This window comes from Oncorhynchus nerka, unplaced genomic scaffold (assembly GCF_034236695.1).
Source record: "Oncorhynchus nerka isolate Pitt River unplaced genomic scaffold, Oner_Uvic_2.0 unplaced_scaffold_1066, whole genome shotgun sequence".
Taxonomy (NCBI): domain Eukaryota; kingdom Metazoa; phylum Chordata; class Actinopteri; order Salmoniformes; family Salmonidae; genus Oncorhynchus; species Oncorhynchus nerka.
In genome coordinates this window covers 62,032-88,444 of record NW_027040249.1, presented here as the reverse complement: position 1 = coordinate 88,444, position 26,413 = coordinate 62,032, and the positions used below count along the sequence as shown (strand labels likewise).

General features: G+C 47.9%; 1 protein-coding gene across 1 annotated transcript in view; it reads right to left on the bottom strand.

Moving 5' to 3' along the window:
• The window catches only part of LOC115114942 (uncharacterized), a 60,558-nt gene that overhangs the window by 16,107 nt on the left and 18,038 nt on the right, over positions 1-26,413 (bottom strand). The window contains exons 2-4 of the mRNA XM_065016247.1: positions 17,687-17,802; positions 17,417-17,540; positions 3,678-3,822 (exon numbers count right to left, since the gene is read on the bottom strand). Of these exons, the coding sequence (XP_064872319.1) occupies positions 3,678-3,822; positions 17,417-17,540; positions 17,687-17,744 (327 nt within the window). The 5' untranslated portion in view covers positions 17,745-17,802. The remainder of the gene's footprint in view (positions 1-3,677; positions 3,823-17,416; positions 17,541-17,686; positions 17,803-26,413) is intronic.

Here is a 26,413-nt window from a genome sequence, read left to right as displayed (position 1 = left end):
CTGTACTGTGTCTTACTGTCTGAGTAGGACTGTACTGAGTAGGGCTGTACTGTGTCTTACTGTCTGAGTAGGGCTGTACTGAGTAGGGCTGTACTGTGTCTTACTGTCTGAGTAGGGCTGTACTGTGTCTCACTGTCTGAGTAGGGCTGTACTGTGTCTTACTGTCTGAGTAGGGCTGTACTGAGTAGGGCTGTACTGTGTCTTACTGTCTGTGTCTTACTGTAGGGCTGTACTGTGTCTTACTGTCTGAGTAGGGCTGTACTGTGTCTTACTGTCTGAGTAGGGCTGTACTGTGTCTTACTGTCTGAGTAGGGCTGTACTGTGTCTTACTGTCTGAGTAGGGCTGTACTGTGTCTGTACTGTCTGTCTGAGTAGGGCTGTACTGTCTGAGTAGGGCTGTACTGTGTCTTACTGTCTGAGTAGGGCTGTACTGTGTCTCACTGTCTGAGTAGGGCTGTACTGAGTAGGGCTGTACTGAGTAGGGCTGTACTGTCTTACTGTCTGAGTAGGGCTGTACTGTGTCTTACTGTCTGTGTCTTACTGTCTGAGGGCTGTACTGTGTCTCACTGTCTGAGTAGGGCTGTACTGTGTCTCACTGTACTGACTGTAGGGTCTGTAGGGCTGTACTGTCTTACTGTCTGAGTAGGGCTGTACTGTGTCTTACTGTCTGTCTGAGTAGGGCTGTACTGTGTCTTACTGTCTGAGGGCTGTACTGAGTAGGGCTGTACTGTGTCTTACTGTCTGAGTAGGGCTGTACTGAGTAGGGCTGTACTGTGTCTTACTGTCTGAGTAGGGCTGTACTGTGTCTTACTGTCTGAGTAGGACTGTACTGTGTCTTACTGTCTGAGTAGGGCTGTACTGTGTCTTACTGTCTGAGTAGGGCTGTACTGTGTCTTACTGTCTGAGTAGGGCTGTACTGTGTCTTACTGTCTGAGGGCTGTACTGGGCTGTACTGAGTAGGGCTGTAGGGCTGTACTGTGTCTTACTGTCTGAGTAGGGCTGTACTGTGTCTTACTGTCTGAGTAGGGCTGTACTGTGTCTTACTGTCTGAGTAGGGCTGTACTGAGTAGGGCTGTACTGTGTCTTACTGTCTGAGTAGGGCTGTACTGTGTCTTACTGTCTGAGTAGGGCTGTACTGTGTCTTACTGTCTGAGTAGGGCTGTACTGAGTAGGGCTGTACTGTGTCTTACTGTCTGAGTAGGGCTGTACTGTGTCTCACTGTCTGAGTAGGGCTGTACTGAGTAGGGCTGTACTGTCTTACTGTCTGAGGGGCTGTACTGTCTTACTGTCTGAGTAGGGCTGTACTGTGTCTCACTGTCTGAGTAGGGCTGTACTGTGTCTTACTGTCTGTCTGAGTAGGGCTGTACTGTGTCTCACTGTCTGAGTAGGGCTGTACTGAGTAGGGCTGTACTGTGGGCTGTACTGTACTGTCTGAGTAGGGCTGTACTGACTGTCTGAGGGGGCTGTACTGTGTCTTACTGTAGTAGGCTGTAATGTGTCTTACTGTCTGAGTAGGGCTGTACTGTGTCTTACTGTCTGAGTAGGGCTGTACTGTGTCTTACTGTCTGAGTAGGGCTGTACTGTGTCTTACTGTCTGAGTAGGACTGTACTGTGTCTTACTGTCTGTCTGAGTAGGGCTGTACTGTGTCTTACTGTCTGAGTAGGGCTGTACTGTGTCTTAGGGCTGTCTGTGTAGGGCTGTACTGTGTCTTACTGTCTGAGTAGGGCTGTACTGAGTAGTCTGGCTGTACTGTGTCTTACTGTAGGGCTGTACTGTGTCTTACTGTCTGAGTAGGGCTGTACTGTGTCTTACTGTCTGAGTAGGGCTGTACTGAGTAGGGCTGTACTGTGTCTGTACTGTACTGTGTCTTACTGTCTGAGTAGGGCTGTACTGTGTCTTACTGTCTGAGTAGGGCTGTACTGTGTCTTACTGTCTGAGTAGGGCTGTACTGAGTAGGGCTGTACTGTGTCTCACTGTCTGAGTAGGGCTGTACTGAGTAGGGCTGTACTGTGTCTTACTGTCTGAGTAGGGCTGTGTCTGACTGACTGTCTGAGGGCTGTACTGTGTCTTAGTGTACTGAGGGGCTGTACTGTGTCTTACTGTCTGAGGGGCTGTACTGAGTAGGGGCTGTACTGTGTGTACTGTGTCTTACTGTCTGAGTAGGGCTGTACTGTGTCTTACTGTCTGAGTCTGTACTGTCTGAGGGCTGTACTGAGGGGGCTGTACTGTGTCTTACTGTCTGAGTAGGGCTGTACTGTGTCTTACTGTCTGAGTAGGGCTGTACTGTGTCTTACTGTCTGAGTAGGGCTGTACTGTGTCTTACTGTCTGAGTAGGGCTGTACTGTGTCTTACTGTCTGAGTAGGGCTGTACTGACTGTCTGGGGCTGTACTGAGTAGGGCTGTACTGTGTCTTACTGTCTGAGTAGGGCTGTACTGTGTCTTACTGTAGGGCTGTACTGTGTCTCACTGTCTGAGTAGGGCTGTACTGTGTGTACTTACTGTCTGTACTGAGTAGGGCTGTAGGGCTGTACTGAGTAGTAGGGCTGTACTGTGTCTTACTGTCTGAGTAGGGCTGTACTGTGTCTTACTGTCTGAGTAGGGCTGTACTGTGTCTCACTGTCTGAGTAGGGCTGTACTGAGTAGGGCTGTACTGTGTCTTACTGTCTGAGTAGGGCTGTACTGTGTCTTACTGTCTGAGTAGGGCTGTAGTAGGGCTGTACTGTGTCTTACTGTCTGAGTAGGGCTGTGCTGTGTCTTACTGTCTGAGTAGGGCTGTACTGAGTAGGGCTGTGCTGTGTCTTACTGTCTGAGTAGGGCTGTACTGAGTAGGGCTGTACTGGGCTGTCTTACTGTCTGAGTAGGACTGTACTGTGTCTTACTGTCTGAGTAGGGCTGTACTGTGTGTACTCTTACTGTCTGAGTAGGGCTGTACTGTGTCTTACTGTCTGAGTAGGGCTGTACTGTGTCTTACTGTCTGAGTAGGGCTGTACTGAGTAGGGCTGTACTGTGTCTTACTGTCTGAGTAGGGCTGTACTGTGTCTTACTGTCTGAGTGTACTGTGTCTTACTGTCTGAGGGCTGTACTGAGTAGGGCTGTACTGCTGTACTGAGTAGGGCTGTACTGTGTCTTACTGTCTGAGGGCTGTACTGTGTCTTACTGTCTGTCTGAGTAGGGCTGTACTGTGTCTTACTGTCTGAGTAGGGCTGTACTGTGTCTTACTGTCTGAGTAGGGCTGTACTGTGTCTTACTGTCTGAGTAGGGCTGTACTGAGTAGGGCTGTACTGAGTAGGGCTGTACTGAGTAGGGCTGTACTGTGTCTTACTGTCTGAGTAGGGCTGTCTGAGTCTTACTGGGCTGTACTGTACTGTGTCTTACTGTCTGAGTAGGGCTGTACTGTGTCTTACTGTACTGAGTAGGGCTGTACTGTGTCTTACTGTCTGAGTAGGGCTGTACTGTGTCTTACTGTCTGAGTAGGGCTGTACTGTGTCTTACTGTACTGAGTAGGACTGTACTGTGTCTTACTGTCTGAGTGACTGTCTGAGTGGGGCTGTACTGAGTAGGGCTGTACTGTGTCTTACTGAGTAGGGCTGTACTGTGTCTTACTGTCTGAGTAGGGCTGTACTGTGTCTTACTGTCTGAGTAGGGCTGTACTGTGTTCTTACTGTCTGAGTAGGGCCAGGTATGTCCAGTCTGACGTCTGCTCTTCCAGCTCCGCCCTCACTCTGACGTTGTAATTCTTTAAAAGGTCCTCCAGCGGAATGTCCAGGGGGCACGCCATGGCAACCGGGTTGCTGCAGTTACAGGGTTGCAACCATGACTCACTACATCACAAGAGGACACATCATCACTTATCCTCCCTTCTCTCTCTCTCTCTCTCTCCTTTTCTCCTTCACTCTCTCTTTTTCTCTCTCCTTCACTCTCTCTCTCTCCTTCTCTCCTTCACTCTCTCTCTCCTTCTCTCCTTCACTCTCTCTCTTTTTCTCTCTCCTTCACTCTCTCTCTCCTTCTCTTCTTCACTCTCTCTCTCCTTCTCTCCTTCACTCTCTCTCTCCTTCTCTCCTTCACTCTCTCTCTCCTTCTCTCCTTCACTCTCTCTCTCCTTCTCTTCTTCACTCTCTCTCTCCTTCTCTCCTTCACTCTCTCTCTCCTTCTCTCCTTCACTCTCTCTCTCCTTCTCTCCTTCACTCTCTCTCTTTCTCTCTCTCCTTCACTCTCTCTCTCCTTCTCTCCTTCCCTCCCTCTCTCCTTCTCTCCTTCACTCTCCTTCACTCTCTCTCTTTTTCTCTCTCCTTCACTCTCTCTCTCCTTCTCTTCTTCACTCTCTCTCTCCTTCTCTCCTTCACTCTCTCTCTCTCCTTCTCTTCTTCACTCTCTCTCTCCTTCTCTAATTCACTCTCTCTCTCCTTCTCTCCTTCACTCTCTCTCTCCTTCTCTCCTTCACTCTCTCTCTCCTTCTCTCCTTCACTCTCTCTCTCCTTCACTCTCTCACACTTTCTTTCAATCCCTCCACCTCATCATGCTTTTGCTCTACTTATCACATTCTCTTCTTATCCCTGTACCCCATCCAGTCATCCAGCCATCCAACCATCCATCCAGTCATCCAGCCATCCAACCATCCATCCAGTCATCCAGTTATCCAACCATCCATCCAGTCATCCAGCCATCCATCCAGTCATCCATCCAGTCATCCAGTCATCCAGCCATCCAACCATCCATCCAGTCATCCAGCCATCCATCCAGTCATCCATCCAGTCATCCAGTCATCCAGCCATCCAACCATCCATCCAGTCATCCAGCCATCCAACCATCCAGCCATCCAGCCATCCAGCCATCCAGCCATCCATCCAGTCATCCAGCCATCCAGTCATCCAGCCATCCAGTCATCCAGTCATCCAGTCATCCAGCCATCTAGTCATCTAGTCATCCAGTCATCCAGTCATCCAGTCATCCAGTCATCCAGTCATCCAGCCATCCAGTCATCCAGCCATCTAGTCATCCAGCCATCCAGTCATCTAGTCATCCAGTCATCCAGTAGTCATCCAGCCATCCAGTCATCTAGTCATCCAGTCATCCAGTCATCCAGCCATCCAGTCATCTAGTCATCCAGTCATCTAGTCATCATCCAGCCATCCAGCCATCTAGTCATCCAGTAGTCATCCAGTCATCCAGCCATCTAGTCATCTAGTCATCCAGTCATCCAGCCATCCAGCCATCTAGTCATCCAGCCATCTAGTCATCTAGGCATCCAGTCATCCAGCCATCCAGTCATCCAGCCATCCAGTCATCTAGTCATCTAGTCATCCAGTCATCCAGCCATCCAGCCATCCAGTCATCCAGTCATCTAATCATCTAGTCATCCAGTCATCTAGTCATCCAGTCATCCAGCCATCTAGTCATCCAGCCATCTAGTCATCCAGCCATCCAGTCATCCAGCCATCCAGTCATCCAGCCATCTAGTCATCTAGTCATCCAGCCATCCAGTCATCCAGCCATCCAGTCATCCAGCCATCCAGTCATCTAGTCATCCAGTCATCCAGTCATCCAGCCACCCAGTCATCCATCCATCCAGTCATCTAGTCATCCAGTCATCTCGTCATCCTGTCATCCAGTCATCCAACCATCCAGCAATCCAGTCATCCAGTCATCCATCCATCCATTCATCTAGTCATCCACCCAGCCATCCAGTCATCTAGTCATCCAGTCATCCAACCATCCAGCCATCCAGTCATCCAGTCATCCAGTCATCCAGCCATCTAGTCATCTAGTCATCCAGTCATCCAGTCATCCAGTCATCCAGTCATCCAGTCATCCAGCCATCTAGTCATCCAGCCATCTAGTCATCCAGCCATCCAGTCATCTAGTCATCCAGTCATCTAGTCATCTAGCCATCCAGTCATCTAGTCATCCAGTCATCCAGCCATCCAGCCATCCAGTCATCTAGTCATCCAGTCATCCAGTCATCCAGCCATCTAGTCATCTAGTCATCTAGTCATCCAGCCATCTAGTCATCTAGTCATCCAGTCATCCAGCCATCCAGCCATCTAGTCATCCAGCCATCTAGTCATCTAGGCATCCAGTCATCCAGCCATCCAGTCATCCAGCCATCCAGTCATCTAGTCATCTAGTCATCCAGTCATCCAGCCATCCAGCCATCCAGTCATCCAGTCATCTAATCATCTAGTCATCCAGTCATCTAGTCATCCAGTCATCCAGCCATCCAGCCATCTAGTCATCCAGCCATCTAGTCATCCAGCCATCCAGTCATCCAGCCATCCAGTCATCCAGCCATCTAGTCATCTAGTCATCCAGCCATCCAGTCATCCAGCCATCCAGTCATCCAGCCATCCAGTCATCTAGTCATCCAGTCATCCAGTCATCCAGCCACCCAGTCATCCATCCATCCAGTCATCTAGTCATCCAGTCATCTCGTCATCCTGTCATCCAGTCATCCAACCATCCAGCAATCCAGTCATCCAGTCATCCATCCATCCAGTCATCTAGTCATCCACCCAGCCATCCAGTCATCTAGTCATCCAGTCATCCAACCATCCAGCCATCCAGTCATCCAGTCATCCAGTACAGCCCTCTCCTTCACTCTCTCTCTTTTTCTCTCTCCTTCACTCTCTCTCTCCTTCTCTTCTTCACTCTCTCTCTCCTTCTCTCCTTCACTCTCTCTCTCCTTCTCTCCTTCACTCTCTCTCTCCTTTTCTCCTTCACTCTCTCTCTCCTTCTCTCCTTCACTCTCTCTCTCCTTCTCTCCTTCACTCTCTCTCTCCTTTTCTCCTTCACTCTCTCTCTCTTTCTCTCCTTCACTCTCTTTCTCCTTCTCTCCTTCTCTCTCTCTCTCTCCTTCTCTCTTCCTTCACTCTCTCTCTTTCTCTCCTCCTTCTCTCTCCTTCTCTCCTTCTCTCCTTCCCTCCCTCTCTCCTTCTCTCTCTCTCCTTCTCTCCTTCACTCTCTCTTTTCTCTCTCCTCTCTCCTTCTCTCTTCCTCTCTCTTCCTTCTCTCTTTCTCTCTCTCTCCTTCTCTCCTTCACTCTCTCTCCTTCTCTTCTTCACTTCTCTCTCTCCTTCTCTAATCCACTCTCATCCAGCCCTCATCTCATCCAGTCATCCAGCTCCTTCACTCTCTCCAGTCTCCTTCCAACTCTCATCCAGCCTTCCACTCTCTCCAGCCATCCAGCCAGTCTCCAGTCTTTCACGCCAGTCATCCAGCCATCTAGTCTCTCCCAGCCATCACTCTCTCACACTTTCTTTCAATCCAGCCATCCAGTCATCACTGCTTTTGCTCTACTTATCACATTCTCTTCTTATCCCTGTACCCCATCCAGTCATCCAGTTATCCAACCATCCATCCAGTCATCCAGCCATCCATCCAGTCATCCATCCAGTCATCCAGTCATCCAGCCATCCATCCAACCATCCATCCAGTCATCCATCCAGTCATCCATCCAGTCATCCAGTCATCCAGCCATCCAACCATCCATCCAGTCATCCAGCCTTCCAACCATCCAACCATCCAACCATCCAGCCATCCAACCATCCAGCCATCCAGCCAGTCATCCAGTCATCATCCATCTAGTCAGCCATCCATCCAGTCATCCAGCCATCTAGTCATCTAGTCATCCAGCCATCCAGCCATCCATCCAGTCATCCAGCCATCTAGTCATCTAGTCATCCAGCCATCCAGCCATCCAGCCATCCATCCAGTCATCCAGCCATCTAATCATCTAGTCATCCAGCCATCCAGGCATCCATCCAGTCATCCAGTCATCCAGCCATCCAGTCATCCAGCCATCCAGTCATCCAGTCATCCAGTCATCCAGCCATCTAGTCATCTAGTCATCCAGCCATCCAGCCATCCAGTCATCTCTAGTCATCCAGCCATCTATCCAGTCATCTAGTCATCCAGTCATCCAGTCATCCAGTCATCCAGTCATCCAGTCATCCAGCCATCTAGTCATCCAGCCATCTAGTCATCCAGCCATCCAGTCATCTAGTCATCTAGTCATCCAGTCATCTAGTCATCCAGTCATCTAGTCATCTAGCCATCCAGTCATCTAGTCATCCAGTCATCCAGCCATCCAGCCATCCAGTCATCTAGTCATCCAGTCATCCAGTCATCCAGCCATCTAGTCATCCAGCCATCTAGTCATCCAGTCATCCAGTCATCTAGTCATCCAGTCATCCAGCCATCCAGTCATCCAGTCATCCAGTCATCTAGTCATCTAGTCATCCAGTCATCCAGCCATCCAGCCATCCAGTCATCCAGTCATCCAGTCATCTAGTCATCTAGTCATCTCAGTCATCTAGTCATCCAGTCATCCAGCCATCCAGCCATCTAGTCATCCAGCCATCCAGTCATCCAGCCAGTCCAGTCATCCAGCCATCCAGTCATCCAGCCATCCAGTCATCTAGTCATCCAGTCATCCAGTCATCCAGCCATCCAGTCATCTAGTCATCCAGTCATCCAGTCATCCAGCCATCCAGTCATCCATCCATCCAGCCATCCAGTCATCTAGTCATCCAGTCATCACGTCATCCTGTCATCCAGTCATCCAACCATCCAGCAATCCAGTCATCCAGCAATCCAGTCATCCAGTCATCCCTCCATCCAGTCATCTAGTCATCCAGCCAGCCATCCAGTCATCTAGTCATCCAGTCATCCAGCCATCCAGTCATCCATCCATCCAGCAATCCAGTCATCTAGTCATCCAGTCATCCAGTCATCCAACCATCCAGCCATCCAGTCATCCAGTCATCCATCCATCCAGCCATCCAGCCATCTAGTCATCCAGCCATCCAGTCATCCAGCCATCTAGTCATCTAGTCATCCAGTCATCCAGCCATCCAGTCATCCAGCCAGTCATCCAGCCATCCAGCCATCCATCCAGTCATCCAGCCATCTAGTCATCTAGTCATCCAACCATCCAGCCATCCAGCCATCCATCCAGTCATCCAGCCACCCAGTCATCCAGCCATCTAGTCATCCAGCCACCCAGTCATCCAGCCATCTAGTCATCTAGCCATCCAGTCATCTATTCATCCAGCCATCTAGTCATCCAGTCATCTAGTCATACAGCCATCCAGTCATCTAGTTATCCAGTCATCCAGCCATCCAGCCATCCATCCAGTCATCCAGCCATCCAGTCATCCAGCCATCCAGTCATCTAGTCATCCAGTCATCCAGCCATCCAGCCATCCATCCAGTCATCCAGCCATCCAGTCATCCAGCCATCTAGTCATCTAGCCATCCAGTCATCTAGTCATCCAGTCATCCAGTCATCTAGTCATCCAGTCATCCAGCCATCCAACCATCCAGTCATCCAGTCATCCAACCATCCAGTCATCCAGCCATCTAGTCATCTAGTCATCCAGTCATCCAGCCATCCAGTCATCCAGCCAGTCATCCAGCCATCCAGCCATCCATCCAGTCATCCAGCCATCTAGTCATCTAGTCATCCAACCATCCAGCCATCCAGCCATCCATCCAGTCATCCAGCCATCCAGTCATCCAGCCATCTAGTCATCTAGCCATCCAGTCATCTAGTCATCCAGCCATCTAGTCATCCAGTCATCTAGTCATCCAGCCATCCAGTCATCTAGTCATCCAGCCATCCATCCAGCCATCCATCCAGTCATCCAGCCATCCAGTCATCCAGCCATCCAGTCATCTAGTCATCCAGTCATCCAGCCATCCATCCAGTCATCCAGCCATCCAGTCATCCAGCCATCTAGCCAGGTGGTCCAGGTCTCCGGTAGCCTCTGGAACTGCCGATCTGCGGCCAACAAGGCAGAGTTCATCTCAGCCTATGCCTCCCTCCAGTCCCTCGACTTCTTGGCACTGACGGAAACATGGATCACCACAGATAACACTGCTACTCCTACTGCTCTCTCTTCGTCCGCCCACGTGTTCTCGCACACCCCGAGAGCTTCTGGTCAGCGGGGTGGTGGCACCGGGATCCTCATCTCTCCCAAGTGGTCATTCTCTCTTTCTCCCCTTACCCATCTGTCTATCGCCTCCTTTGAATTCCATGCTGTCATAGTTACCAGCCCTTTCAAGCTTAACATCCTTATCATTTATCGCCCTCGAGGTTCCCTCGGAGAGTTCATCAATGAGCTTGATGCCTTGATAAGCTCCTTTCCTGAGGACGGCTCACCTCTCACAGTTCTGGGCGACTTTAACCTCCCCACGTCTACCTTTGACTCATTCCTCTCTGCCTCCTTCTTTCCACTCCCCTCCTCTTTTGACCTCTCTCTTTGATCCCTCTTTTGACCCTATCCCCTCCTCTCTTCTCCAGACGATTTCCGGAGACCTTCTCCCTTACCTCACCTCGCTCATCAACTCATCCCTGACCGCTGGCTACGTCCCTTCCGTCTTCAAGAGAGCGAGAGTTGCACCCCTTCTGAAAAAACCTACACTCGATCCCTCCGATGTCAACAACTACAGACCAGTATCCCTTCTTTCTTTTCTCTCCAAAACCCTTGAACGTGCCGTCCTTGGCCAGCTCTCCCGCTATCTCTCTCAGAATGACCTTGATCCAAATCAGTCAGGTTTCAAGACTAGTCATTCAACTGAGACTGCTCTTCTCTGTATCACGGAGGCGCTCCGCACTGCTAAAGCTAACTCTCTCTCCTCTGCTCTCATCCTTCTAGACCTATCGGCTGCCTTCGATACTGTGAACCATCAGATCCTCCTCTCCACCCTCTCCGAGTTGGGCATCTCCGGCGCGGCCCACGCTTGGATTGCGTCCTACCTGACAGGTCGCTCCTACCAGGTGGCGTGGCGAGAATCCGTCTCCTCACCACGTGCTCTCACCACTGGTGTCCCCCAGGGCTCTGTTCTAGGCCCTCTCCTATTCTCGCTATACACCAAGTCACTTGGCTCTGTCATAACCTCACATGGTCTCTCCTATCATTGCTATGCAGACGACACACAATTAATCTTCTCCTTTCCCCCTTCTGATGACCAGGTGGCGAATCGCATCTCTGCATGTCTGGCAGACATATCAGTGTGGATGACGGATCACCACCTCAAGCTGAACCTCGGCAAGACGGAGCTGCTCTTCCTCCCGGGGAAGGACTGCCCGTTCCATGATCTCGCCATTACGGTCGACAACTCCACTGTGTCCTCCTCCCAGAGCGCTAAGAACCTTGGCGTGATCCTGGACAACACCCTGTCGTTCTCAACTAACATCAAGGCGGTGGCCCGTTCCTGTAGGTTCAAGCTCTACAACATCCGCAGAGTACGACCCTGCCTCACACAGGAAGCGGCGCAGGTCCTAATCCAGGCACTTGTCATCTCCCGTCTGGATTACTGCAACTCGCTGTTGGCTGGGCTCCCTGCCTGTGCCATTAAACCCCTACAACTCATCCAGAACGCCGCAGCCCGTCTGGTGTTCAACCTTCCCAAGTTCTCTCACGTCACCCCGCTCCTCCGCTCTCTCCACTGGCTTCCAGTTGAAGCTCGCATCCGCTACAAGACCATGGTGCTTGCCTACGGAGCTGTGAGGGGAACGGCACCTCAGTACCTCCAGGCTCTGATCAGGCCCTACACCCAAACAAGGGCACTGCGTTCATCCACCTCTGGCCTGCTCGCCTCGCTACCACTGAGGAAGTACAGTTCCCGCTCAGCCCAGTCAAAACTGTTCGCTGCTCTGGCCCCCCAATGGTGGAACAAACTCCCTCACGACGCCAGGACAGCGGAGTCAATCACCACCTTCCGGAGACACCTGAAACCCCACCTCTTTAAGGAATACCTAGGATAGGATAAAGTAATCCTTCTCACCCCCTTAAAAGATTTAGATGCACTATTGTAAAGTGGCTGCTCCACTGGATGTCATAAGGTGAATGCACCAATTTGTAAGTCGCTCTGGATAAGAGCGTCTGCTAAATGACTTAAATGTAAATGTAAATGTAATCTAGCCATCCAGTCATCTAGTCATCCAGTCATCCAGTCATCTAGTCATCCAGTCATCCAGCCATCCAACCATCCAGTCATCCAGTCATCCAACCATCCAGTCATCCAACCATCCAGTCATCCATTCATCCAACCATCCAGCCATCCAACCATCCAGTCATCCAGTCATCCAACCATCCAGTCATCCAGTCATCCAACCATCCAGTCATCTAGTCATCCAGCCATCCAGTCATCCAGTCATCCAGCCATCCAGCCATCTAGTCATCTAGTCATCCAGCCATCCAGCCATCCAGTCATCTAGTCATCCAGCCATCTAGTTATCTAGTCATCCAGTCATCCAGCCATCCAGTCATCTAGCCATCCAGTCATCTAGTCATCTAGTCATCCAGTCATCTAGTCATCCAGTCATCCAGTCATCTAGTCATCCAGTCATCTAGTCATCTAGTCATCTAGTCATCCAGTCATCTAGTCATCCAGTCATCCAGTCATCCAGCCATCCAGCCATCCAGTCATCCAGTCATCCAGTCATCTAGTCATCCAGTCATCTAGTCATCTAGTCATCTAGTCATCCAGTCATCCAGTCATCGAGTCATCTAGTCATCCAGCCATCCAGTCATCTAGTCATCCAGCCATCCAGTCATCTAGTCATCCAGTCATCCAGTCATCTAGTCATCCAGTCATCCAGTCATCTAGTCATCCAGTCATCCAGTCATCCAGCCATCCAGTCATCTAGTCATCCAGCCATCCAGGCATCTAGTCATCCAGTCATCCAGTCATCCAGTCATCTAGTCATCTATTCATCCAGTCATCCAGTCATCTAGTCATCTAGTCATCCAGTCATCTAGTCATCAAGTCATCCAGTCATCTAGTCATCCAGTCATCTAGTCATCTAGTCATCCAGTCATCCAGTCATCTAGTCATCCAGTCATCTAGTCATCCAGTCATCCAGTCATCTAGTCATCCAGTCATCCAGCCATCTAGTCATCTAGTCATCCAGTCATCCAGTCATCCAGCCATATAGCCATCTAGTCATCCAGCCATCTAGTCATCTAGTCATCCAGTCATCCAGCCACCCAGTCATCCAGTCATCCAGCCATCTAGGAATCTAGTCATCCAGTCATCCAGCCATCTAGTCATCTAGTCATCCAGCCATCCAGCCATCTAGTCATCTAGTCATCCAGTCATCTAGTCATCCAGTCATCCAGTCATCCAGCCATCCAGTCATCCATCCATCCAGCCATCCAGTCATGTAGTCATCCAGTCATCTAGTCATCCAGTCATCCAGTCATCCAACCATCCAGCCATCCAGTCATCCAGTCATCCATCCATCCAGTCATCTAGTCATCCAGCCAGCCATCCAGTCATCCAGTCATCTAGTCATCTAGTCATCTAGTCATCCAGCCATCTAGTCATCCAACCATCCAGCCATCCAGTCATCCAGTCATCCATCCATCCAGTCATCTAGTCATCCAGCCAGCCATCCAACCATCCAGCCATCCAGTCATCCAGTCATCCATCCATCCAGTCATCTAGTCATCCAGCCAGCCATCCAGTCATCCAGTCATCTAGTCATCTAGTCATCTAGTCATCCAGCCATCTAGTCATCCAACCATCCAGCCATCCAGTCATCCAGTCATCCATCCATCCAGTCATCTAGTCATCCAGCCAGCCATCCAGTCATCCAGTCATCTAGTCATCTAGTCATCTAGTCATCTAGTCATCCAGCCATCTAGTCATCCAACCATCCAGTCATCCAGTCATCTAGTCATCTAGCCATCCAGTCATCTAGTCATCTAGTCATCTAGTCATCTAGTCATCCAGCCATCTAGTCATCTAGTCATCTAGTCATCCAGTCATCCAGTCATCCAGCCATCCAGTCATCTAGTCATCTAGTCATCTAGTCATCCAGCCATCTAGTCATCTAGCCATCCAGTCATCTAGTCATCTAGTCATCCAGCCATCTAGTCATCTAGTCATCTAGTCATCCAGTCATCTAGTCATCCAGCCATCTAGTCATCTAGTCATCCAGTCATCTAGTCATCCAGCCATCTAGTAATCTAGTCATCTAGTCATCTAGTCATCCAGTCATCTAGTCATCCAGCCATCCAGCCATCTAGTCATCCAGCCATCTAGTCATCCAGCCATCTAGTCATCCAGTCATCCAGCCATCTAGTCATCTAGTCATCCAGCCATCCAGTCATCTAGTCATCCAGTCATCCAGTCATCCATCTAGTCATCCATCCATCCGGTCATCTAGTCATCCAGCCTTCCAGTCATCCAGCCATCTAGACATCTAGTCATCCAGCCATCCAGTCATCCATCCAGCCATCCAGTCATCCATCCAGTCATCCATCCAGTCATCCATCCAGTCATCTAGTCATCCAGTCATCCATCCAGTCATCTAGTCATCCAGTCATCCATCCAGCCATCCAGTCATCCAGCCATCTAGACATCTAGTCATCCATCCATCCGGTCATCTAGTCATCCAGCCATCCAGTCATCCAGCCATCTAGACATCTAGTCATCCAGCCATCCAGTCATCCATCCATCCAGCCATCCAGTCATGTAGTCATCCAGTCATCTAGTCATCCAGTCATCCAGTCATCCAACCATCCAGCCATCCAGTCATCCAGTCATCCATCCATCCAGTCATCTAGTCATCCAGCCAGCCATCCAGTCATCCAGTCATCTAGTCATCTAGTCATCCAGCCATCTAGTCATCCAACCATCCAGCCATCCAGTCATCCAGTCATCCATCCATCCAGTCATCTAGTCATCCAGCCAGCCATCCAGTCATCCAGTCATCTAGTCATCTAGTCATCTAGTCATCTAGTCATCCAGCCATCTAGTCATCCAACCATCCAGTCATCCAGTCATCTAGTCATCTAGTCATCTAGTCATCCAGTCATCTAGTCATCCAGCCATCCAGCCATCTAGTCATCCAGCCATCCAGTCATCCAGCCATCTAGTCATCCAGTCATCCAGCCATCTAGTCATCTAGTCATCCAGCCATCCAGTCATCTAGTCATCCAGTCATCCAGTCATCCATCTAGTCATCCATCCATCCGGTCATCTAGTCATCCAGCCATCCAGTCATCCAGCCATCTAGACATCTAGTCATCCAGCCATCCAGTCATCCATCCAGCCATCCAGTCATCCATCCAGTCATCCATCCAGTCATCCATCCAGTCATCTAGTCATCCAGTCATCCATCCAGCCATCCAGTCATCCAGCCATCTAGACATCTAGTCATCCATCCATCCGGTCATCTAGTCATCCAGCCATCCAGTCATCCAGCCATCTAGACATCTAGTCATCCAGCCATCCAGTCATCCATCCAGCCATCCAGTCATCCATCCAGCCATCCAGTCATCCATCCAGTCATCTAGTCATCTAGTCATCCAGTCATCTAGTCATCTAGTCATCCAGTCATCTAGTCATCCAGTCATCCAGTCATCTAGTCATCCAGTCATCCAGCCATCCAGCCATCTAGTCATCCAGCCATCTAGTCATCTAGTCATCCAGTCATCCAGCCACCCAGTCATCCAGTCATCCAGCCATCTAGTCATCTAGTCATCCAGTCATCCAGCCATCTAGTCATCTAGTCATCCAGTCATCTAGTCATCCAGCCATCCAGCCATCTAGTCATCTAGTCATCCAGTCATCTAGTCATCCAGTCATCCAGTCATCCAGCCATCCAGTCATCCATCCATCCAGCTATCCAGTCATGTAGTCATCCAGTCATCTAGTCATCCAGTCATCTAGTCATCCAACCATCCAGCCATCCAGTCATCCAGTCATCCATCCATCCAGTCATCTAGTCATCCAGCCAGCCATCCAGTCATCCAGTCATCCATCCATCCAGTCATTTAGTCATCCAACCAGCCATCCAGTCATCCAGTCATCTAGTCATCTAGTCATCTAGTCATCCAGCCATCTAGTCATCCAACCATCCAGTCATCCAGTCATCTAGTCATCTAGTCATCCAGCCATCTAGTCATCTAGTCATCTAGTCATCCAGTCATCCAGTCATCCAGTCATCTAGTCATCTAGTCATCTAGTCATCTAGTCACCCAGCCATCTAGTCATCTAGCCATCCAGTCATCTAGTCATCTAGTCATATAGTCATCCAGCCATCTAGTCATCTAGTCATCTAGTCATCCAGTCATCTAGTCATCCAGCCATCTAGTCATCTAGTCATCTAGTCATCTAGTCATCCAGTCATCTAGTCATCCAGCCATCCAGCCATCTAGTCATCCAGCCATCTAGTCATCCAGCCATCTAGTCATCCAGTCATCCAGCCATCTAGTCATCTAGTCATCCAGCCATCCAGTCATCTAGTCATCCAGTCATCCAGTCATCCATCTAGTCATCCATCCATCCGGTCATCTAGTCATCCAGCCATCCAGTCATCCAGCCATCTAGACATCTAGTCATCCAGCCATCCAGTCATCCATCCAGCCATCCAGTCATCCATCCAGCCATCCAGTCATCCATCCAGTCATCCATCCAGTCATCCATCCAGTCATCTAGTCATCCAGTCATCCATCCAGTCATCTAGTCATCCAGTCATCCATCCAGCCATCCAGTCATCCAGCCATCTAGACATCTAGTCATCCATCCATCCGGTCATCTAGTCATCCAGCCATCCAGTCATCCAGCCATCTAGACATCTAGTCATCCAGCCATCCAGTCATCCATCCAGCCATCCAGTCATCCATCCAGCCATCCAGTCATCCATCCAGTCATCTAGTCATCTAGTCATCTAGTCATCCAGCCATCCAGTCATCCATCCAGCCATCTAGTCATCTAGTCATCTAGTCATCCATCCAGTCATCTAGTCATCTAGTCATCTAGTCATCCATCCAGCCATCTAGTCATCTAGTCATCCATCCAGTCATCCATCCAGCCATCTAGTCATCTAGTCATCCAGCCATCCAGTCATCCATCCAGTCATCTAGTCATCCAGTCATCCAGCCATCCAGTCATCCAGCCATCTAGTAATCTAGACATCTAGACATCTAGTCATCTAGTCATCCAGCCATCTAGACATCTAGTCATCTAGTCATCCAGTCATCTAGTCATCTAGTCATCTAGTCATCCAGTCATCCAGTCATCTAGTCATCTAGTCATCTAGTCATCCAGTCATCTAGTCATCCAGTCATCTAGTCATCTAGTCATCTAGTCATCTAGTCATCCAGTCATCCAGTCATCTAGTCATCCAGTCATCTAGTCATCTAGTCATCTAGTCATCTAGTCATCTAGTCATCCAGCCATCCAGCCATCTAGTCATCTGGTCATCCAGCCATCCAGCCATCCAGTCATCTAGTCATCTAGTCATCCAGTCATCTAGTCATCTGGTCATCCAGTCATCCAGCCATCCAGTCATCCATCCAGCCATCTAGTCATCTGGTCATCCAGTCATCTAGTCATCTAGTCATCCAACCACACGCAGAAAGGCACATACTGAACCCCCCCCCACCCACCACCACTAACCCGAGTGCTTGCATCTCTACAGAGTAGTGGGTATGGTTGGTGTTGCCAGCTCCGGCCAGCCAGTGGACTCTCCCTTGGAAGTCCAGAAACTCTACAGTCACATTCTGAGGGGGGGAGAGACACACTGACACACACACACACACACACACACACACACACACACACACACACACACACACACACACACACACACAATTAGTGAGAGTGTGAATAAGTGAGTGAATCTTTGTTAATCAGGGTTAAATTAGTGTGTGTGTAGTCAGGTTTTACCTGCTGAAGGCCAGAGGAAGATCCAGAGATAGATGGAACACTGAAGCAACATCACCATGGAGACACCTCCCTCTCAATCTCACCTGGTCAATTTGTACAGCATGGACAATGCAGCCCTGTGGTGGCATAAACCCAGGATTAAGTTAAGGTTGGCCAACAGATTAACCCAGGGTTAGGTTAGGGTTGGCCAACAGATGAATTCAGGGTTAGGTTAGGGTTGGCCAACAGATTAACCCAGGGTTAGGTTAGCGTTGGCCAACATTTTCACCCAGGGTTAGGGTTGGCCAACCAATTAATTCAGGGTTAGGTTAGGGTTGGCCAACAGATTAACCCAGGGTTAGGATTTGCATGATGCATTGTTGTCTCTACCTTTTTGCCCCTCGTGTTGTTGTCCCTGTTTGTACCATGTTTCTGCTGCTACCATGATGTGCTGCTGCCATGATGTGTTGCTACCATGCTGTGTTGTCATGTTGTTGTTGTCATGTTGTGTTGCTACCATGCTGTGTTGTCATGTTGTTGTTGTCATGTTGTGTTGCTACCATGCTGTGTTGTCATGTTGTTGTTGTCATGTTGTGTTGCTACCATGCTGTGTTGTCATGTTGTTGTCATGTTGTGTTGCTACCATGCTGTGTTGTCATGTTGTTGTTGTCATGTTGTGTTGCTACCATGCTGTGTTGTCATGTTGTTGTTGTCATGTTGTGTTGCTACCATGCTGTGTTGTCATGTTGTTGTTGTCATGTTGTGTTGCTACCATGCTGTGTTGTCATGTTGTTGTTGTCATGTTGTGTTGCTACCATGCTGTGTTGTCATGTTGTTGTTGCTACCATGCTGTGTTGTCATGTTGTTGTTGTCATGTTGTGTTGCTACCATGCTGTGTTGTCATGTGTTGTTACCATGCTGTGTTGTCATGTGTTGTTACCATGTTTTGTTGTCATGTGTTGTTACCATGTTGTGTTGTCATGTGTTGTTACTGTGCTGTGTTGTCATGTTGTGTTGTTACCATGTTGTGTTGTTACCATGCTGTGTTGTCATGTGTTGTTACCATGTTGTGTTGTCATGTGTTGTTACCATGTTGTGTTGTCATGTGTTGTTACCATGCTGTGTTGTCATGTGTTGTTACCATGCTGTGTTGTCATGTGTTGTTACCATGTTGTGTTGTCATGTGTTGTTACCATGTTGTGTTGTCATGTGTTGTTACCATGTTGTGTTGTTACCATGCTGTGTTGTTACCATGCTGTGTTGTCATGTGTTGTTACCATGTTGTTGTTGTCATGTTGTTGTTGTCATGTTGTTGTTGTCATGTTGTTGTTACCATGTTGTTGTTGTCATGTTGTGTTGTCATGTTGTTGTTACCATGTTGTGTTGTCATGTTGTTGTTACCATACTGTGTTGAATCAAATCAAAGTTTATTTGTCACGTGTGCCAAATACAACAGGTGTAGTAGACCTTACAGTGAAATACTGAATACAACAGGTGTAGTAGACCTTACAGTGAAATGCTGAATACAACAGGTGTAGTAGACCTTACAGTGAAATGCTGAATACAACAGGTGTAGTAGACCTTACAGTGAAATGCTGAATACAACAGGTGTAGTAGACCTTACAGTGAAATGCTGAATACAACAGGTGTAGTAGACCTTACAATGAAATGCTGAATACAACAGGTGTAGTAGACCTTACAGTGAAATGCTGAATGCAACAGGTGTAGTAGACCTCACAGTGAAATGCTGAATGCAACAGGTGTAGTAGACATCACAGTGAAATGCTGAATACAACAGGTGTAGTAGACCTCACAGTGAAATGCTGAATGCAACAGGTGTAGTAGACATCACAGTGAAATGCTGAATACAACAGGTGTAGTAGACCTTACAGTGAAATGCTGAATGCAACAGGTGTAGTAGACATCACAGTGAAATGCTGAATACAACAGGTGTAGTAGACCTTACAGTGAAATGCTGAATACAACAGGTGTAGTAGACCTTACAGTGAAATGCTGAATACAACAGGTGTAGTAGACCTCACAGTGAAATGCTGAATACAACAGGTGTAGTAGACCTTACAGTGAAATGCTGAATACAACAGGTGTAGTAGACCTCACAGTGAAATGCTGAATACAACAGGTGTAGTAGACCTTACAGTGAAATGCTGAATACAACAGGTGTAGTAGACCTCACAGTGAAATGCTGAATACAACAGGTGTAGTAGACCTTACAGTGAAATACTGAATACAACAGGTGTAGTAGACCTTACAGTGAAATGCTGAATACAACAGGTGTAGTAGACCTTACAGTGAAATGCTGAATACAACAGGTGTAGTAGACCTTACAGTGAAATGCTGAATACAACAGGTGTAGTAGACCTTACAGTGAAATGCTGAATACAACAGGTGTAGTAGACCTTACAGTGAAATGCTGAATACAACAGGTGTAGTAGACCTTACAATGAAATGCTGAATACAACAGGTGTAGTAGACCTTACAGTGAAATGCTGAATGCAACAGGTGTAGTAGACCTCACAGTGAAATGCTGAATGCAACAGGTGTAGTAGACATCACAGTGAAATGCTGAATACAACAGGTGTAGTAGACCTCACAGTGAAATGCTGAATGCAACAGGTGTAGTAGACATCACAGTGAAATGCTGAATACAACAGGCGTAGTAGACCTTACAGTGAAATGCTGAATGCAACAGGTGTAGTAGACATCACAGTTAAATGCTGAATACAACAGGTGTAGTAGAACTTACAGTGAAATGCTGAATACAACAGGTGTAGTAGACCTTACAGTGAAATGCTGAATACAACAGGTGTAGTAGACCTTACAGTGAAATGCTGAATACAACAGGTGTAGTAGACCTTACAGTGAAATACTGAATACAACAGGTGTAGTAGACCTTACAGTGAAATGCTGAATACAACAGGTGTAGTAGACCTTACAGTGAAATGCTGAATGCAACAGGTGTAGTAGACCTCACAGTGAAATGCTGAATGCAACAGGTGTAGTAGACATCACAGTGAAATGCTGAATACAACAGGTGTAGTAGACCTCACAGTGAAATGCTGAATGCAACAGGTGTAGTAGACATCACAGTGAAATGCTGAATACAACAGGTGTAGTAGACCTTACAGTGAAATGCTGAATGCAACAGGTGTAGTAGACATCACAGTGAAATGCTGAATACAACAGGTGTAGTAGACCTTACAGTGAAATGCTGAATACAACAGGTGTAGTAGACCTTACAGTGAAATGCTGAATACAACAGGTGTAGTAGACCTTACAGTGAAATGCTGAATACAACAGGTGTAGTAGACCTTACAGTGAAATGCTGAATACAACAGGTGTAGTAGACCTCACAGTGAAATGCTGAATACAACAGGTGTAGTAGACCTTACAGTGAAATGCTGAATACAACAGGTGTAGTAGACCTCACAGTGAAATGCTGAATACAACAGGTGTAGTAGACCTTACAGTGAAATACTGAATACAACAGGTGTAGTAGACCTTACAGTGAAATGCTGAATACAACAGGTGTAGTAGACCTTACAGTGAAATGCTGAATACAACAGGTGTAGTAGACCTTACAGTGAAATGCTGAATACAACAGGTGTAGTAGACCTTACAGTGAAATGCTGAATACAACAGGTGTAGTAGACCTTACAGTGAAATGCTGAATACAACAGGTGTAGTAGACCTTACAATGAAATGCTGAATACAACAGGTGTAGTAGACCTTACAGTGAAATGCTGAATGCAACAGGTGTAGTAGACCTCACAGTGAAATGCTGAATGCAACAGGTGTAGTAGACATCACAGTGAAATGCTGAATACAACAGGTGTAGTAGACCTCACAGTGAAATGCTGAATGCAACAGGTGTAGTAGACATCACAGTGAAATGCTGAATACAACAGGCGTAGTAGACCTTACAGTGAAATGCTGAATGCAACAGGTGTAGTAGACATCACAGTTAAATGCTGAATACAACAGGTGTAGTAGAACTTACAGTGAAATGCTGAATACAACAGGTGTAGTAGACCTTACAGTGAAATGCTGAATACAACAGGTGTAGTAGACCTTACAGTGAAATGCTGAATACAACAGGTGTAGTAGACCTTACAGTGAAATGCTGAATACAACAGGTGTAGTAGACCTCACAGTGAAATGCTGAATACAACAGGTGTAGTAGACCTTACAGTGAAATGCTGAATACAACAGGTGTAGTAGACCTCACAGTGAAATGCTGAATACAACAGGTGTAGTAGACCTTACAGTGAAATGCTGAATACAACAGGTGTAGTAGACCTTACAGTGAAATGCTGAATACAACAGGTGTAGTAGACCTTACAGTGAAATGCTGAATACAACAGGTGTAGTAGACCTTACAGTGAAATGCTGAATACAACAGGTGTAGTAGACCTTACAATGAAATGCTGAATACAACAGGTGTAGTAGACATTACAGTGAAATGCTGAATGCAACAGGTGTAGTAGACCTCACAGTGAAATGCTGAATGCAACAGGTGTAGTAGACATCACAGTGAAATGCTGAATACAACAGGTGTAGTAGACCTCACAGTGAAATGCTGAATGCAACAGGTGTAGTAGACATCACAGTGAAATGCTGAATACAACAGGTGTAGTAGACCTTACAGTGAAATGCTGAATGCAACAGGTGTAGTAGACATCACAGTGAAATGCTGAATACAACAGGTGTAGTAGACCTTACAGTGAAATGCTGAATACAACAGGTGTAGTAGACCTTACAGTGAAATGCTGAATACAACAGGTGTAGTAGACCTTACAGTGAAATGCTGAATACAACAGGTGTAGTAGACCTTACAGTGAAATGCTGAATACAACAGGTGTAGTAGACCTCACAGTGAAATGCTGAATACAACAGGTGTAGTAGACCTTACAGTGAAATGCTGAATACAACAGGTGTAGTAGACCTCACAGTGAAATGCTGAATACAACAGGTGTAGTAGACCTTACAGTGAAATGCTGAATACAACAGGTGTAGTAGACCTTACAGTGAAATGCTGAATACAACAGGTGTAGTAGACCTTACAGTGAAATGCTGAATACAACAGGTGTAGTAGACCTTACAGTGAAATGCTGAATACAACAGGTGTAGTAGACCTTACAGTGAAATGCTGAATACAACAGGTGTAGTAGACCTTACAGTGAAATGCTGAATACAACAGGTGTAGTAGACCTCACAGTGAAATGCTGAATACAACAGGTGTAGTAGACCTCACAGTGAAATGCTGAATACAACAGGTGTAGTAGACCTTACAGTGAAATGCTGAATACAACAGGTGTAGTAGACCTTACAGTGAAATGCTGAATACAACAGATGTAGTAGACCTTACAGTGAAATGCTGAATACAACAGGTGTAGTAGACCTTACAGTGAAATGCTTACTTACAGGCTCTAACAGTGCAATAGTGCAAAAAATGCATTAGGTGAACAGTAGGTAAGTAAAGAAATAAAACAACAGTAAAAAGACAGACTATATACAGTAGAGAGGCTATATACAGTAGAGAGGCTATATACAGTAGAGATGTTATATACAGTAGAGAGGCTATATACAGTAGAGATGTTATATACAGTAGAGAGGCTATAGACAGTAGAGAGGCTATATACAGTAGAGAGGCTATATACAGTAGAGAGGCTATAGACAGTAGAGAGGCTACATACAGTAGAGGGGCTATATACAGTAGAGAGGCTATAACAGTAGAGAGGCTATAACAGTAGAGAGGCTATACACAGTAGAGAGGCTATAACAGTAGAGAGGCTATATACAGTAGAGAGGCTATATACAGTAGAGAGGCTATAGACAGTAGAGAGGCTACATACAGTAGAGGGGCTATATACAGTAGAGAGGCTATAACAGTACATTTACATTTACATTTAAGTCATTTAGCAGACGCTCTTATCCAGAGCGACTTACAAATTGGTGCTTTCACCTTATGACATCCAGTGGAACAGCCACTTTACAATAGTGCATCTAGGTCTTTTAAGGGGGGAGAAGGATTACTTTATCCTATCCTAGGTATTCCTTAAAGAGGTGGGGTTTCAGGTGTCTCCGGAAGGTGGTGATTGACTCCGCTGTCCTGGCGTCGTGAGGGAGTTTGTTCCACCATTGGGGGGCCAGAGCAGCGAACAGTTTTGACTGGGCTGAGCGGGAACTGTACTTCCTCAGTGGTAGGGAGGCGAGCAGGCCAGAGGTGGATGAACGCAGTGCCCTTGTTTGGGTGTAGGGCCTGATCAGAGCCTGGAGGTAGTGAGGTGCCGTTCCCCTCACAGCTCCGTAGGCAAGCACCATGGTCTTGTAGCGGATGCGAGCTTCAACTGGAAGCCAGTGGAGAGAGCGGAGGAGCGGGGTGACGTGAGAGAACTTGGGAAGGTTGAACACCAGACGGGCTGCGGCGTTCTGGATGAGTTGTAGGGGTTTAATGGCACAGGCAGGGAGCCCAGCCAACAGCGAGTTGCAGTAATCCAGACGGGAGATGACAAGTGCCTGGATTAGGACCTGCGCCGCTTCCTGTGTGAGGCAGGGTCGTACTCTGCGGATGTTGTAGAGCATGAACCTACAGGAACGGGCCACCGCCTTGATGTTATTTGAGAACGACAGGGTGTTGTCCAGGATCACGCCAAGGTTCTTAGCGCTCTGGGACGAGGACACAATGGAGTTGTCAACCGTGATGGCGAGATCATGGAACGGGCAGTCCTTCCCCGGGAGGAAGAGCAGCTCCGTCTTGCCGAGGTTCAGCTTGAGGTGATGATCCGTCATCCACACTGATATGTCTGCCAGACATGCAGAGATGCGATTCGCCACCTGGTCGTCAGAAGGGGAAAGGAGAAGATTAATTGTGTGTCGTCTGCATAGCAATGATAGGAGAGACCATGTGAGGTTATGACAGAGCCAAGTGACTTGGTGTATAGCGAGAATAGGAGAGGGCCTAGAACAGAGCCCTGGGGACACCAGTGGTGAGAGCACGTGGTGAGGAGACGGATTCTCGCCACGCCACCTGGTAGGAGCGACCTGTCAGGTAGGACGCAATCCAAGCGTGGGCCGCGCCGGAGATGCCCAACTCGGAGAGGGTGGAGAGGAGGATCTGATGGTTCACAGTATCGAAGGCAGCCGATAGGTCTAGAAGGATGAGAGCAGAGGAGAGAGAGTTAGCTTTAGCAGTGCGGAGCGCCTCCGTGATACAGAGAAGAGCAGTCTCAGTTGAATGACTAGTCTTGAAACCTGACTGATTTGGATCAAGAAGGTCATTCTGAGAGAGATAGCGGGAGAGCTGGCCAAGGACGGCACGTTCAAGAGTTTTGGAGAGAAAAGAAAGAAGGGATACTGGTCTGTAGTTGTTGACATCGGAGGGATCGAGTGTAGGTTTTTTCAGAAGGGGTGCAACTCTCGCTCTCTTGAAGACGGGAGGGACGTAGCCAGCGGTCAGGGATGAGTTGATGAGCGAGGTGAGGTAAGGGAGAAGGTCACCGGAGATGGTCTGGAGAAGATGGTCTCCATTTCCGCTCGGCTGCCCGGAGCCCTGTTCTGTGAGCTCGCAATGAGTCGTCGAGCCACGGAGCGGGAGGGGAGGCTATAGACATTAGAGAGGCTATATACAGTAGAGAGGCTATATACAGTAGAGAGGCTATATACAGTAGAGAGGCTATAGACAGTAGAGAGGCTACATACAGTAGAGGGGCTATATACAGTAGAGAGGCTATAACAGTAGAGAGGCTATAGACATTAGAGAGGCTATATACAGTAGAGAGGCTATATACAGTAGAGAGGCTATAGACAGTAGAGAGGCTATATACAGTAGAGAGGCTATATACAGTAGAGATTCTATATACAGTAGAGAGGTTATATACAGTAGAGAGGCTATATACAGTAGAGAGGCTATAACAGTAGAGAGGCTATATACAGTAGAGAGGCTATATACAGTAGAGAGACTATAACAGTAGAGAGGCTATATACAGTAGAGAGGCTATATACAGTAGAGAGGCTATATACAGTAGAGAGGCTATAACAGTAGAGAGGCTATATACAGTAGAGAGGCTATATACAGTAGAGAGGCTATATACAGTAGAGAGGCTATATACAGTAGAGACACCGGTTAGTCATGCTGATTGAGGTAGTAAGTACATGAATGTACAGTTAAAATGACAATGCATATATGATAAACAGAGAGTAGCAGCAGCGTAGAACGAGGGGTTGGGGGGGCGGGACAATGCAAGTAGTCTGGGTAGCCATTCCCGTTCAGGAGTCTTGTGACTTGGGGGTAAAAACTGTTGAGAAGGCTTTTGGTCCTAGACTTGGCACTCCGGTACCGCTTGCCATAAAGTAGTAGAGAGAACAGTCTATGACTGGGGTGGCTGGGGTCTTTGACCATTTTTAGGGCCTTCTTCTGACACCGCCTGCTGTAGAACCTTTTGACGATCTCAGGACCCATGCCAAATCTTTTTAGATTCCTGGGGGGAATAGGTTTTGTCGTGCCCTCTTCACGACTGTCTTGGTGTGTTTGGACCATTCTAGTTTGATGTTGATGGTGACACAAGGGAATTTGAAGCTCTCAACCTGCTCCACTGCAGCCCCGTCGATGAGAATGGGGGCGTGCTCAGTCCCCCTTTTCCTGTAGTCCACAATCATCTCCTTAGTCTTGGTTACGTGGAGGGACAGGATGGTATTCTGGCACCACTCTGCCAGGTCTCTGACTTCCTC